The 15,888-nt window shown below is 43.1% G+C and overlaps 1 protein-coding gene across 2 annotated transcripts in view; it reads left to right on the forward strand.

The window, feature by feature from the left end:
• The window catches only part of LPAR3 (lysophosphatidic acid receptor 3), a 74,698-nt gene extending 61,223 nt beyond the window's left edge, over window positions 1-13,475 (forward strand). For both annotated transcript variants that reach the window (XM_044383942.3, XM_057310521.1), the window contains exon 3: window positions 11,659-13,475. In XM_044383942.3, the coding sequence (XP_044239877.1) occupies window positions 11,659-11,987 (329 nt within the window). In that variant the 3' untranslated portion in view covers window positions 11,988-13,475. The remainder of the gene's footprint in view (window positions 1-11,658) is intronic.
• Window positions 13,476-15,888: the final 2,413 nt, after the last annotated feature.

Genomic DNA, 15,888 nt, shown 5'->3' on the forward strand with positions numbered 1-15,888 from the left:
GGTAGGGTACAGCAGAGACCTCCTTAATCCAAAGGAATGACTCCAGCAAGAATTTCGAATCCTTGGGCAGACTAGTTGGGATCTGTCCGTCTTTAAAATTATACCCAGCCAAGAGCTGTTACTTTGCCAATACACGCAGCTGACCTCACACCTTTTCTTAGATGCTGGAGAGCCCTTGATGTAAAAGTTAGTGAGGTACTGAGGTATTGTTGGTCCATACATATTATGCTTAAAGAGGAATCTGGAGGTGGAGATGGTGTTCTCTTCCTTATTCAGTTTATGATTTCCAGCTGTTGTCCAGAGTGAAACACTAGAATTAGGTCTAGGCTGTGGTTCTAGCTGCTATATGCCTCTCCTTTCAATTTTATCTCGTAACCCCTTGGCACTGAGATTTTCAATTTTCCAAAGCTGGCCACAGACTTAAAACAAGTGTCTAAAACCAGTTGTTAGAGTCAAAAGAGCCAACAGAAGTGACAATAGTGTTAAATGAATCATTTGTGGAATGCTTAACTGCCCATCTTCTATTTGAAGTGTCTTAGCGTTTCCTTGCTTTCTGTGGTAAAAATAAGTCAGGTTTACTAAAAGTACATATTTTCATTCCTTTCACTTATGTGACAATCTATTTTCTGAATTATTGGATTTCTGAAACACTGTGGGCATACGAAAATGAATTTAAATGCAAACCACAATCTAGAAGCGTTATTTTGAAATTATTGAACAAATTCTTTGCTATCCTGAGAGCATTTCCACTGATATATTCTTAGTGTGTGATTTGCACATTTATAACACTTCTGATCAAGGATAGCTTTTTACTTTAAAATTTTACTTTGAAATTAAATTTCTTTTCAAATAAGAAGAGAGAGCTTCCCTCGAATGAGGTTCACAACCTGATTTTTATGTAGAGTTGTAATTTTCTATTTTAGTAAATCAGACAGCCCTGCGGCTTACTAGGTTAGCATTATTGCCTGTGCCCTGCCACTTTTTCCTGGACTAAAAACAAAGAAAAACAGAGTGAACATATTTAAAATGTATCCTCCTGTTTGATGAAATGGGTAGTCCATGCGCCAGCGTGTGACTATTCTGTGTGAGTGATTGCTTTTTATTGTTACAGATGTTTCATTTGTGTGCAACTCACAGGTCAGGATTTTTTTTAATTGCATGTGTGAATTTTTAAACAGATGAAAATACGGGTACAAGTCTGACTAGTGGAACAGAGAAAAAAGTACGAGTCCTGCAGAACAGGTTTCATGCACCTCGAAGTCTTCCTCTCCTGCACATCCTGTCACCAAAACCCCAAGAACGCTGAACTATCTTAATTACATTCCAGGGAGAGGCCCTTCTTCCAGATGCTGCTGGTGTTCTTTCTGATTTCCTGTATATGGTGGAGATGAAGTATTAGCCAGAGGATTGTTGAGATACTTTGAAAACTTCCAAATAAGAGAGGAGGGTTGTTATATACTGTCTAACATGATATTGATTAGGGACTTAGATTTTTTATTTCATTTGTCACCAATGTTTTCATCTGTAATTCTATCTTCTGAAGTGTTAGACATGCCTTAATTTGATATTTCTGATTACCTTAAATTGCAGTCATTAAAGATCATTTCAGCACTGTAATCGCATATTCTAGTAGATGATTCACTGTGCTTTAAAAATTAACATTGAACTCATGGTACTGGTTTTGGAGTATAGCACTGAAACTAGTTAATTTAATTACCAGAGGAAAGCTCATTTATAGTCTAATTGGACAATTAGTGAGTCTCTTAAACAGGTACTGAAAGAACACAGTGCCTCATTAAAATAAGACCTAATTGCTTCTTGTCACTGTAACTGACCTGTCACTTGGCAATAGAAGGAAATTAGATTTGTTATCCAAGTGTGATCATCATGACAATATTCACTCTTACTAGCTGGCACATGGTAGGTGATTGCTTAGTAAATATTTGTTAATGGAAGGACATATGGCCGAAGTGCCCACCTAGTGCTGATGACTCGTGAGGCAGCATTTCAGTCTGGAGCTCTCAGAGTGCCACCCGCCCGCCTTCTACACAGCTCTGGCTTGACGAGCACAGGTACTGCACTTACGATGCCTCAAACTGAACACCGTCTCGTCCTTCTGAACCTGTCCCTCCGCTGCCTCTCTGCTTGATTTTCAGAACCACGCGCAACCCCGTCACCACTCCCTCAGTTCCCACAGCCAGTTCTTATCAAGTCCTCCAGTTTCTTCCTCCTTATCATCTGCTCATAAGCATCTGCTTCTGTCCGCCCCCGCCAGCACTGCTCTTCCCATCCTTATTCTCACCTGAATTTTAGCCAGTCTTCGGGTGAGTCTGTCTGTCTAGGCCAGTGGTTCTCATGCTTTGCTCTACGGAAGTATTCCCCAGGGAGCTAGCTCAACCTGGAAAAGCCTAGATCTTACTTCCATCCGTTTCTCACTTGGTAGGTCTGAATGGGGCCCAGAAATCTGAATTTTGAGGAACCCCCCACCCCCGGTGGTTCTGATGCAGGTGGGAGCAGACTTCAAGCTCCCTTACCTCTAGTCCATCCTGAGCACTGAAAGCTTTGCTCTAAAATAAAAGACTTACAAGTGTTCTATAGTTTTCAGAGTACAGATCCCTTATCTTTTTACCTCTTTGGTTAGGTTCATTCTTAGGTATCCTGTGATTTTTCGTGCAATTGTAAATGGGATCAATTCCTTGATTTCTCTTTCTTCCACTTCATTGTTAGTGTGTAGAAATGCAGCTGACTTCTGTGCATTGATTTTATATCCTGCGACTTTGCTGAATTCATGTATAAGTTCTAGCAATTTTTTGGTGGAGTCTTTTTTTTTTTTGAGAGAGAGAGAGAGAGAGAGCATGAGCAGCGGGGAGGAGCAGAGGGAGAGGGAGAAGCAGACTCCCTGCTGAGCAGAGAGCCTGATGCAGGGCTCAATCCCAGGACCCCAAGATCGTGACCTGAACCGAAGGCAGATGCTTAACCAATTGAGCCACCCAGGCGCCCCTGTGGAGTCTTTTGGGTTTTCTACAGAGTATCATGTCCTCTGCGAAGAGTGACTGATTACTGAGGCTGGGACTTCCAGTACTATGTTGAACAACAGTGATGAGAGTGGACCTCCCTGTCATGTTCCTGGGAGAAGGTATTTGCAAATGACATATGAGATAAAGGGCTAGTATCCAAAATATATAAAGAACTCATCAAACTCAACACCCAAAAAACACAAAATCGGTGAAGAAATGGGCAGAAGACATGAACAGATATTTCTCCAAAGATGACGTGCCAGTGGCTAACAGACACATGAAAACACGCTCCACGTCACTCGGCATCAGGGAAATACAAATCAAAACCACATACCACCTCACACTGGTCAGAGTGGCTAAAATGAGCAAGTTAGGAAACAACAGAGGTTGTCGAGGAAGCAGAGAAAAGGGAACCCTCTTACACTGTTGGTGGGAATGCAAACTGGTGCAGCCACTCTGGAAAACAGTATGGAGGTTCCTCAAAAACTTAAAAATAGAGCTACTCTACGACCCAGCAATGACACTACTAGGTATTTATCCAAAGGATACAAATATAGTGATTCGAAGGGGCACATGCATCCCAATGTTTACAGCAGCAATGTCTGCAATAGCCAAAATGTGGAAAGAGCCCAGATCCATTAACAGATGAATGGATAAAGAAGATGTGTGTGTGTGTGTGTGTGTGAGAGAGAGTGAGAGTGCGCGCACATGCACACACACGAGCGTGCGCGCGATAATGGAATATTAGCCATCAAAAAGAATGAAATTGTGCCATTTGCAATGATGTGGCTGGAACTAGAGTATATTATGTTAAGCAAAATAAGTCAGAGAAAGATAAATACCATTATGATTTTACTCACATGTGGAATTTAAGAAACAAAACAGATGAACACAGGGGAAGGGAAGGAAAAAGAAAATAAGATGACAACAGAGAGGGAGGCAAACCATAAGAGACTCTTAACTCTAGGAAACAAACAGGATTGTTGGAGGGGAAGGGGGTAGAGGGGTGGGGTAACTGGGTGATGGGCATTAAGGAGGGCGCTTGAAGTAATGAGCACTGAGTGTTATATGCAACTGATGAAACACTAAATTCTATCCCTGAAACTAATAATTCACTATATGTTAACTAAATTGAATTTAAATACTTTTTTTTTAAAGGAAACAACTTATCCATGCCCCATTGAAAACCTTCCAAGAACTAGCATTCTATAGCAGTTTTCGAACAGCGGTCAGTGGCGCTCCCATGGGAGCCTCAGTGTGTACACATGTGGGGGGGTCGTAGTGTGAAGAGGGGTGTGGATGCTGCTGTCAAGGGCTTTACTCAGCTTCTCCTCACCCCTGCTCCTCATCTCTTTCTTTAGTCAGAGAAGCTTGGATTTTGAACTTTAACAAGAGATTTCCTTTGGGAAGTGTTTCTCTACTTTTTAAAAAACTGATTTGAAAAACCACTGATCTATAGAAGTGGCTTAGACTTTTTTTTTTTAAGTCAGGACCACAATAAGAAATTGTGTACATTCAATATCATGGCCCAGTGAGCACACACCTTTTTCTGTGTAACTGAAACAAGTTTCATGAAACGTACCCTTACTTGAGGCACTCTGATGTTTTCTGTTCTGTTCTATTTCATCTTCCAGAAAATTGCTGGTCGCAACCCACTAAATTGATTTCACAGCTCACTAATGAGTGGCAGTTGAGACTGGAAAACCTCTGATCTAGCCTTTCTCAATGGGATTCCTTTATGAACCATGGGACATAGAAATATTTCTTAATCTTCCTAAGGATGCTGTATGACTCCTACCGTTCTAGATGCTTGGAAGAGAAGTTAATTCAGTACATACAAGGGACACCTGAGGGCAAAGGCTCTGGGGTCTGCTCTTTACAGTAAATCCAAACTCCTGAGTGTTGAGCGCAGGGCCCTTGCTCAGAGGTGCCTGGGTGTATGTGGGGGGGGGGGGCGGGGGGTGTGGTATGAAGGTGACAGTGAATAGGCAGCATGGGTCTGCCCCAGGTCGTCTCTCAGACTTCACCGTACTTCCTCAGTCACCTCTCTGGCTTAGCCATCCTGGACTATCTGGAATCCCCCCAGTGCACCCTGCAGTGCCTCACCTCTGCACGGCTGTTCTTAATCGTCAATGCTCTGCTCGTTCAACTGGCTGTCACTTCACCTGAGACCTTCCTGGACCGTAGTCAGAATCGTCACACATCGCATCCAGGTTCCGACCTGACGCCGTTCACAGCAGCAGCGCTGCGGCGGGTGCGGTCCGTCGCCCGGGGAGGTCTAAGAGGAAATCTCGCCCACCTTTCCCTGCATCTCTGCTCCTGAGCGTGGGGCTCCGTACTCAGTTCTGAGGACGCGGGCTGCCGATGAAGCACAGCCCACCTCCTTAGGGAGCTTAAATCAGGCCTGAGACAGAGAATATGTGTATTAAAAACTACCTCCAGTTTAGCCCTGTGCCCAAGAGTTTGGTGGGGGAGTCAGGCCTAGGTCCAAATTATGGCTCTTCTGCGTGTTGGCTTCTGGACCCAGGACACATTCTTGAGCTCCTTCTGCGCTCCAGATCACTGTACGTAAGACTGGGAGTGGCAGCCTCACAGGGCTGTGAGTTTTAAAGGACCAGCGCGTGTATCGTGCTGAGCACACTGGCCGCCCAGTGCTCTTGGGAGATGTGAGAGTGGATGAAGCAGGTGATGTGCTCAGCACCGTGTGGCTGTTATGGGGGAAAGTGCTTCACGAGTCGAGAGGAAGGGATGATCGCTGTGCGTTGGACAATGGGAGAGGTCCAGTGGAGGAGGCAGAATTTGAGCTAAGCTTGGAAAGAAAAGTAGACCTTAGATTAGGAGGCGGGAAGGCATTCCTGGCAGGACAAACCGGAGAGCCGACAGAGGCCAGAGGGGGACATGCTTGCCTTGCCTGTGGTCTAGTCGCGCTGCTAGTGTCCGTACATTTATTTATGTATGTGATGTGCTCAAACATTTTTCCAAATGGAAGCTGAAGGTATTGATCTCTAGAGAGGCTTATTTTCTTATTTTGAAGAACTCTGACCCCTCTCTCTTTTCCCTGACTTTTTACTAAGTCTCTATGGAGTCTGCAGTTTTGCTGACAGGGTCGGCCTGAATAAACTGTTTTGAGTCAGCGTAGAGAAATGGTTTATAGAACTGGCCGTGCATCACCACCAACCAGGGAACTTTTTCATCGTATAGATTTCCACATCCCACCCCAGAGGGTCTAACCGTGGGACCAGGGAATTTGCATTATTTTTAAAAATTATTTATTTATTTGTTTGCAAGAAAGAGCAGACACACATGAGCAAGGGGCAGGGCAGAGGGAGAGGGAGAGCAGGCTCCCCACCCCCCAGCCCTGTTGAGCGGGGGAGCCTGAGAGCCCAGCACCCTGGGATCATGACCTGAGCTGAAGGCAGGTGCTTAAGCCATCCCGGCGCCCTGGGAATCTGCAGCATTCAAGAGCTGCCCTGGTAATTCGGATGACCAGCCAGGGTTGGGGACAGCCTGCCCAATGTATTCACCTCCACCAGTTTGCAGCCGTGCCGTCTGGTAATTGTGTCCGGGAAACAAACAAGTGAAATTTGTTTGCATTTTATTGGGAGTCGAAATTCATAGTTTTGTAGAATGTAGTGATTTTCTACTTGGAAAAGAATTCGGAAACCACTTCACCCTATCTCTCATTGGGGAGAAATGCCTTCCTTTTGTACGTCTCAGGATGATCCAGGCAGGGGAAGTATGCTGCTTTGAGGGGCCCTCTGCCCACTCAACAACCAGTTCCCCTCCTAAATAGCTTTGTGTACCTAGAACTCTTACCTCCAAATTTTGCCTCTTTGTACTTTTCCCTCTGTTTCAGGGTGACCTTCTGGAATGGCGCAGGACAAGTCTATGTGTCCTCTTTCTATTTGACGGCCTTTCAGGCTTTTGAGGCAGTTAGCACATTGTGTCTTTCCTAAGCCTTTTCTTCTCTAAGGGGAACATACTTGATTTTTTCCACTGGTTCCCAAATAGACATCTTGGATCCACTCTTACCTGTGAATGCCTGATTTAAAAAAAAAAAATGATTGGGACTTGTCATGACCTCTCTTTGAAAACTCTGCTTATTCCCAGCTGGCATGGTCTGAGCATTGAGTCTAAATACTCAAAAAAAACTTCCATTCTTTTTTTCTTCCAAAACTTCTTGGAACTTGATAGGGGACTGACTGATCTATATTTCCCAGGCTCCATCATCTCCCCCCTTTGTCAGAAACAGGCCAGTTGCCCATCTGTTTGTTTATGACATCCCCTGCATTCCCTGAGCATTTCTCCGAGGTTGCAGATTCCCAAGGCCAAAACCATTCCCGACATGTTCTCCTTCTGAATTGTTTGGGGGCCTCATATCTAGCAGCCGACAGACAGTAACCCCCCCACCCCGCCCCGCGAATGAAGTGTTAGATGAACCTCGCCCTCTGCTGAGATGTGCTTGGTGGGGAAGTTGGCTGCCAGGTGGAAGAGTCAGGAAGCCGTGTCTCCCCCAGGGTTACTGCCCCGTGTGCGGCCATCTCCTCAGACAGCATGCCGGAGCACGGGCTCTCTGGCAGTGGAGGGGTCTGGGCCGCTTGTCAAAGAAGACTTGCCGTCTGTTGTTCTTGGAAACAGTATAAAGGAAAGGTCAGCAGATTTTTGTTTCTTCTTACTCCTACGGCCAGCCTGTATTTTTGTTGGAATTCTTTCCCCCTTCTTTCCTCCCCTCCCTTCGTCCCTTCCTTCTTCCCTCCCGCCATCCCTCCCTTCCTCCCTTCCTTCCTGACAGAAAATCTTTACGCTAGCAAACCAAGCATGACTTCATTGTTAGATACGCAGCTTCACAGTCAGATGTGACATACCATAGATGGGACTCTGAAAGCCAGATTACCCTTCTCCCTCCCCGATCACTCACTTTAGTAGTAAGATTCTCTGTCTGTTGCTGAACAGCCTAGCATGTGGACAGGAGCCCAGCTTCTGGGGCCAGGCTGCCTGGGTTCAAATCCTGGCCCTTCCATTTAGCAGCTCTGTGGCTTTGAGCATGTTACCTTGCTTCTCTGTCCTTTCGCTTCCTCAAGTTTAAAAAGAGAGTAGCATTAGTGTTTTATTAGGCAGTGTTCGTAATACTCCTAGGGCTGCCACGGAGACTAAATGGTTAAGGCACATAAAATCCTTAGAGCGGTGCCTGGCATATGTGATCATTGCTCAATGAAAAGTTGGTCAAGTGGTGATTGAATGAATTGTTGGGTGGAATGCAATGCAAAGGGAAAATACACATGAATTACTGCATTGTGACAAACAAGACATCAGTTTGGAGACTTTATTTAGAGTGTTTAGGTCCCCTGACTAATCTAAAAGCAGAGTTTCGTGCTGGGGGGCAGGGAAAGCTTTTATGATTTAAAAAAAGATTGATTTTAAAAACAGTTTTTAGGAAAGCATATTAGCAATTTACTTTTATCCTTTTTTGACATGTGTATGTGTGGAGTATATCATTCAGACAAAATGATAAGCGACATATGTACAGTATAAAGAAGAACACCCAAAAGAATTTTTAAAAAACTTTAAAAATGCCTGTATACCCGCCACCCAATGTAGTAGAACATGTCTAATATCTTCAGCCTCACCTGTGTGGACCTGCCCCAGTGAGCACCCTCTCTTATGGAGAAATAACCGTAACATAAACTTCATGTTAATCATCTTGCTTTTCCTTATCGTTTGTACCACATACAGATCTAATACTAGACATCAACTTGTTTAGATTCACCTGTTTTTAAAAAACAATACAATTAACATTGAATTTGATTGTCAGTATATTTGGATTCATTTCCAGTATCTTCTTTTGTTCTTTCTTTGTCCCACTCTTCTATGTTTGACTCCCGTCCCCCTTTTTTTATATTAAGATCTTGTTTTCCTTTCCTTTGGTTCCATCCTTCCCCTTCCATTGGTTTGGAAATTTATTAAATTTTATTAAATTTTGACATGCATATTTAACAAAGTATAAAGTTAATCAATATTTTTCCCTCTTTCCTGTTAACACAAGGACATTGGAACTCTCCCACTGGGATTTCTTTGGAATTATGCAATTTCACACAGAAAGGAGTCCTCACATCAAAATTGGCAGCAAGAGCCTTTGATGTCTGGTTTGTTTAGTTCTTGCCTCTTGACAACATAGTAACCCTCTCTCGGGAAGAGCAGAGAACAAAAGTGTTACTGTTAGGGGGAATACAGACCATTGGAGCTGGAGGGGGCCTTCAAGATTATCTAAACTAGTGTTTTCCAAATTTTTTGACAAAGCCTAACAGTAAGAAATAATAGTTTACTTCATAACCAATATTCACATAAACATAGTATGTAAAACTGAAATGAAAGTTGCATGAAGCAAAACTTCCCTTAGTCTGTGCAATATACTCTGAGCGATTCCATTCCATTCTTGCATTTTAAAATCCCCAAACTTGTCCAAACCCATTAAATTGACTGCATACCCACCAAGGTCACCTGGCCCCAAATTGGAAAAACCCAGAACCTGCCTTAAGTCCTCAATTTATAGTTTAGGAAGCCAAACCCCAGACAGATGACATGGGTCTCCCAGAGTTGTACAGTAAGTAAAGGCTAGGACCCAATCTCTGATCTCTTATCCCCAAGTTTTTAATTCACATATGTCGGCCAGACCAAAAATAATACAGAAAGGAGTGAAAAGGGAACCATTGGTGAGCTGTAATTACGAAATGGGGAATTAAACCCTCCTGATAACTCCTAAACATCTAATTTTGTCTTTGACAAAGCATCTCATGATAACCGCTACTTAGTGAACCCAACTCAGTACTGGGCACCACTTTCCAGTACTTCTGACCCCTCACGACCACCCATACAGTCGGGATTGTTTTCCTTATTTTATAAATGAGGGAATGGGAGGGTGCTTGGGTGGCTCAGCTGGTTGAGCTTCTGACTTTGGCTCAGGTCCTGATCTAGGGTCCTGGGATAGACCCCTGTGTCTGGCTCCCTGCTCAGCAGGGGGTCTGCTTGTCCCTCTCCCTCTGCCCTTCCCCCCACTCATGCTCGTGCTTTCTCTCTCTCTCTCTCAGATGAATAAATAAAATCTAAAAAAAAGTAAAATAAAAAATGAGGGAATGGGGGTTCAGAGAAGTGCAGTGATTTGCCTCATTTGTGCAACTCATTAACGAGGAGCCGGTCACACCTGTCTGACCCTGAGGCTCATGGCATTTTATGGCCTCACACAGCCTTTTTAGAATTCTTGACTTGCTTATTAGTGTATCTCTCAGAATGAAGATAAAGCGACAAGAGGAATACCATCCAGGACTAATTCTAACTTGTGAGAATAACTAGTTGGTGATGTGATTTACAGACTTGCTAGTTTCTTCTGTCTCCCCGTTAGCACCTTAGCTCCTGGAGTGCATAGTCTTTGCCTCATTTACAGTCTAGTGCAGTTCCTGGCACATTGTAAGCTCACAGGGGATGTTTATTGAATGGATAAGCAAGGGCATTTAGAAATGATAAGGACTTTGGGGGAAAGAAACCATTTCACAGTATGGAGACAGGTCACATATGTAGTGGCCGGGAGCACAGCCTATGGAGAAAGACTGCCAACATTCCACATTCGATGTCCCTTACAAGCTGTTTGATGGTGAGCAAGTTAACTTTCTTTGCACCTCCCTTTCCTGGGGAAGATAACAATGCCTACCTCATAGTGTGGTTCTAGAAGTTAATAAAGGAAAGCATTTACACCAGTGCCTGGCTCACGGTAAGCATTATATGACTGTGAGCTGTCATGGTTATCCAAGGTGATGGTGACAAAGTAGGGGAATATTGAACCTATGTTTCGTATTTTAGGAAAAACATGTCAGAAAGTTTTAGTGGTAAGTATGAGCAGATGTCTAGTGACTCAGAAGACACTACCCTTCGTGTACAGTTGGTGCTAAAACGGTGCTAAATAAATAAATCTGCTACAAACACATCTCTACCTCATCATGAAACAGAAAGATTTATTTCTGACAACAACCAACAAGAACAAAAAACTTAATCCAGAGCAGAAATAAGCAGATGGCCTATGAATATGTCAAAAAGAATACAGTGCTTACTCAGCATCAACGTGGATTTATAAAGAATAAAATTTGTGAGCAGCTGACTTAGATAAGAGGCTAGCAGAATGCCATAGATGCAGTGCGTCGTCTTGTCAGGAAAGCATTTAGAACATCTGAGTTAGAGAACAGCGGAGCACCGGGCTAAAGGCGCGAGGCCCTCCCACGTACACTCCTGGCATTTGGCCTTGGTTTTCTCATCTGCAAAGCATGGATGATGACTACAGCAGCCTCCTAGTGTGGTTCAGAGCGCTGACAGAGATGAGGTATGTGGAGTGCTTAGTAAGCGGCTGGTAAATGTGAGCCCCTCAAGACGCGCCCTGGGTAAGCAGATAAGGAGTTGAAATAGAACGCGGTGAACAGTCAAGGGAGTGCCTGGCCGTTGGCCTCTAACAAGCCCAGGTCTCCAGTGCTCAGAAGAAGGGTGGAAGTTTGCTTTGCAGTGGTCAGAACAAATCCTTAAGGTCCCTTGATGCCACTGACTGAAAGCTGGGCCAGAAGAAGCCTTGGTAAGCAGCCCGCTTCCTTTTGTCTCCCCACAGGGGCCTTCGTCGTGTGCTGGACCCCGGGCCTGGTAGTTCTGCTGCTCGACGGCCTGAACTGCACGCAGTGCGGCGTGCAGCACGTGAAAAGGTGGTTCCTGCTGCTGGCGCTGCTGAACTCCGTCATGAACCCCATCATCTACTCCTACAAGGACGAGGACATGTACAGAACCATGAAGAAGATGATCTGCTGCTGCTTTCAGGACAAGAACCCAGACAGACGCCCCTCCCGCATCCCCTCCACCATCCTGAGCAGGAGCGACACGGGCAGCCAGTATAAGGAAGACAGTATCAGCCCAGGCACGGTCTGCAACAAGAACAGTTCCTAAGCTGTGGGTGTCCCCGTGCCCACCAGGGCCTCCTCTGGGAGAGGAGCTGTTAAGAATGGCTACCTGTCTCTAACAACACCCACCTACAGTGTTATTTCAGGTCTAAACTAATCACTGGTGGATTTTTAAAAATCTATTTTACATAGTTTCAAAGCATGGGGACACAGTGCGTTTGGAGAAAATGCACAAAAGAGGGAAGACAGCACAGTGGAACCCTCGGTGATGTCCTTGGAACCGCTTGGAGCACCATTCTGGGCCCTGCCGCCATCTTGTAGCCATTCTCTTTGTGTTTTAAAAGGATGTTGTTGATAAAAGGCTTAGGCCAAGATAAATAATAATGTTACTTGAGCCACTTGATATAGCTGCTTGGAAAGCCTATGTAGTTCTTTCTGCATGCATTTAAAGTTTTGAAAATGCTTCAGCTATGATATTTGTTTCCTCAAAGAAACCGTGGCCAGTAGCTAGGTGTTCAGTAGGAATCTCAGAATAACAAGTCAGTCAGGGCTCCAGATTAGACTTGACTTTTAACTAAAAGAACATTCTGAGGAAGAAGATTTAGTTAAATTAATAACAAAAAAGGTAAATGTTAGAAACTTCTCTTGAAGCAGAAAAAAAAAAAAAGGCCTTGATGTGGTTGTCCTAATGTGCATGGGTGTGTATACACACCTGTTTGTTTATACATTTCTAATTTGTATTTAAAGACCTCAAGGGCAGTGATGGTGAAATAAATTCACTGGCCATCTGGACTGTTCAGTCTAGGACTTTAGCTGTAGAAATGAACTGTGTGCTCTAAAAGAAAAGAGAAAGAGGTGATTCATTTGCAAACAGACATATGGACATACAGCAGAGTAAAAGGTATATTGATAAGTGGGAGGTGATTCATTTGCAAACAGACATACAGACATACAGCGGAGTAAAAGGTATATTGATAAGTGGGCTGAATTCCTTTCATATAGGATCAAATATGAGCTTGACTTGAGTCCGTATTTTTAGTTACCTCCATACCACTGATGGCTCATCAGACTTAGTATGTGGAATAATTTTCACATGTCATATTTTGCCCACAGTTACCGACATATTTCTGGTACTTGTCTTACTTATGGACTGAATTTTGATCTGAGTTCAATTTACAATTTTCTCCTTCAAAGACCTAGGTAAGCAACGTGAAAGGCAAGTCAGTAAAAAAGAGTGTTGTACACATAGGCTACTGACCAAAGTTTTTTATGTAAAGCATTTAGAATATATTCTGATTTTAAAATAAGAATAACTTCAAGGCAGTTATTATAGTATTTATGTAGTTTGCAAAAGAAGTTTACCTTTTTTTGCTATCGTGATGTAACATTTAAGTGCGAGAACTACTTGTAATAAAACGATTTGAGAAGTCGTGCTTTTTAGATGTAATGGCCTAAAATAGAGAGTATTATGATTTGAAGGTGTAGATTGCACAAAGTCCATGTAGTAAGTGGGTCTATCTGAAGCTTATATCAAAACTACCCATAAAATAAAATCGAATAAAATAATTCATTCTCTCTTGTTGAGGTGCATTATTGCTTTGCGTATTTTCTAAGTAAAAATATCGTCTGTGGTAACTATAACACACATTTCTATTGCAGAAGAAAAATCAGATTTGCCATGAAGTACATACTCTCAGTGTTTTATGTAAGCACTTTGAATCTACAGCTGGCCAAAGGGTGGAGGATTGAAATTGAATTCCAGTCCCTGAATAGCTACTAAGGGATCTTTAAAGGTTTTATTTTGAGGAGAGCACCATTTTTAGTACCCTGCAGCAGAATGTCATATTCAGAATAGTGTCTGGAGGGGATCCAAGTGTGGAAATGTATGATGGAAATATATAGCTTTTGTTTTTATGTACACACACATATCTCAGAGATGGTGCAAGAGTAAAGAAGTTGTATTTGGAAATGACAAGGGGCAACGGTCACAAGGCTCACCCAGAGCATGGCAAGCCCATCTCTTAGTTGGAGAAAAAATGAAGAAAGAACATTTTCCCTCAAATCCCAGGACCCCAAGCTTACCTGCAAGTCATCGAGATGACGGTTCTAAAAATTCGATCTAGACCTTTTCAGACCAACCCTTGACTCAAAGCTTGGGCTACTCCCTAGCCAAACAAGATTTAATTTTCTTAGATTTGTAGCACTGCCCAAGGTGTTCTCATACATCGGTGTTGGTGACGGAATTTGGTTCTTTGTGAGGACTGCCTGCTTGGAAAGAAAGAATTTTTGGAAATAAATTGTTGAAGATTTTTGGTGAAATTTTTTAAAAAGTGAGTGGTAGACTTTGGGCCATGATGTGATCTTTAGAAACACTAAGCACTGAAACAATTATGGCCCCCATTTATGTAATTCCAATTACAAACAATAGTAAACGATAGAATAAATGCAAGCCTCTAACAAAGCTCTCATTGCCCTTACCATCAGCCCTTTGATGCTTTTTATAAATACTAACAATCAAAATTTAGGAATTTCGCTGCCCCTATTTCACTGGGCATGCCGAGAACACGCACAGCCCGTGGTCGGATGGCCCAGGATCCAAGACCGGGTGAAGTCAGCAACATCAGTATCAGGTGGCGGGCGGTGGGGGAGACATGGGAGCAGGTGGTACAGCTCTGTTCATCTGTGGATGCCACCCTTCCTACTACGGGGCATGCCACGTCCCAGGTCTGTAGACTAATTTCATGAGGTTGGAAGTGTTTTCAGCTTATTAGCCCATTAATCCTTTAATCATTCGGGGTGGGGGAGAAGAATGCTCGGCCCTCTTTTAATTGACTGAATAGCCATAATGAAGCTAAGCCCGTGAAGACACCCGTGAAGGTGACTTGGCGACAAGCCCTGTTAGAACCTGGAGTAAAAATAACCAACGTGATGATCCATCTCACTGTGTACTGAAAAGAATTTAAAACTTGCAAACGCAGATCTGACTTCTGGGTTACTTACCAGAGAATTCTATCCCCTTGGTGGATACATTGGAAACCCCTAGGGCTCCTTGCAGTTTTACACACTGTCTTTCAGGTATAAGTGTAGGGGTTAGAATCACTTATAGACATGAAAAAATTTTAAAGTAAGGGAAGCTGCATTTTGTGTGAGCGATGCTCTTTTGAACGCATCACTTAATTTAAAATACTCATAATTTAAGACCAGTTTTCACAGAAGAAGAATGTTAGGATGGGAGATGCTGTTGCTGTGGGGGTTGGGTTTTGGGGGCTCCTAATACTGTATTTTATTTTTACAGCATTCTCTTCAGTGCTTTTTAGAGTGTGCTTCCTCCAAAATTAACAGATAATCAACTATTAATGGTTTATTAAGATTAAGAGTTCAGAGTGTTTTACCATATATAACTTCTGAGCTAAAGGTTTATAGTGCAGACGACAGTACAATGGTCACCAGAATCACGTGGAGGTTCCAACGGACATCAGTAAGAATGTGGGTCACATTGTGCTATGGGTACAATGCAGTACCTTTGCATGCCAATCCACGAACATGGTTTGCAATTCACTGGGTCAGCTGGTCTTGGAATGCACAGTGCTTGCCAGCTTTTTAGAGAGTGGCAGTTTTGTACAGCAAAACTTATAAAATTTTTCTGTATCAGCAACTTCAAGTTTGAACAATTCAAATTTCCATAAACCATCTGTGTTGTGTTTGTTACTGAGATTACAGCCAGCACATTCTATATTAGTCATACGGTTATATTGAAAAAGTGGGGAGGGAGGAGGCTGCCTGTCACAAGCCCAGGTTACATGTTTGCACATATTAGAAAGTGCTAGCAAGATACTCAGCTTGCATTTATTGGAAAATCATCTGATATACTAATTTTGTTGGAAATTTACTACTACTAATCAGAAAACTGTACTAATATATATGCATGTCCATAATATGATTGGCAT

Source organism: Ursus arctos, unplaced genomic scaffold (assembly GCF_023065955.2).
Source record: "Ursus arctos isolate Adak ecotype North America unplaced genomic scaffold, UrsArc2.0 scaffold_12, whole genome shotgun sequence".
Lineage (NCBI taxonomy): Eukaryota > Metazoa > Chordata > Mammalia > Carnivora > Ursidae > Ursus > Ursus arctos.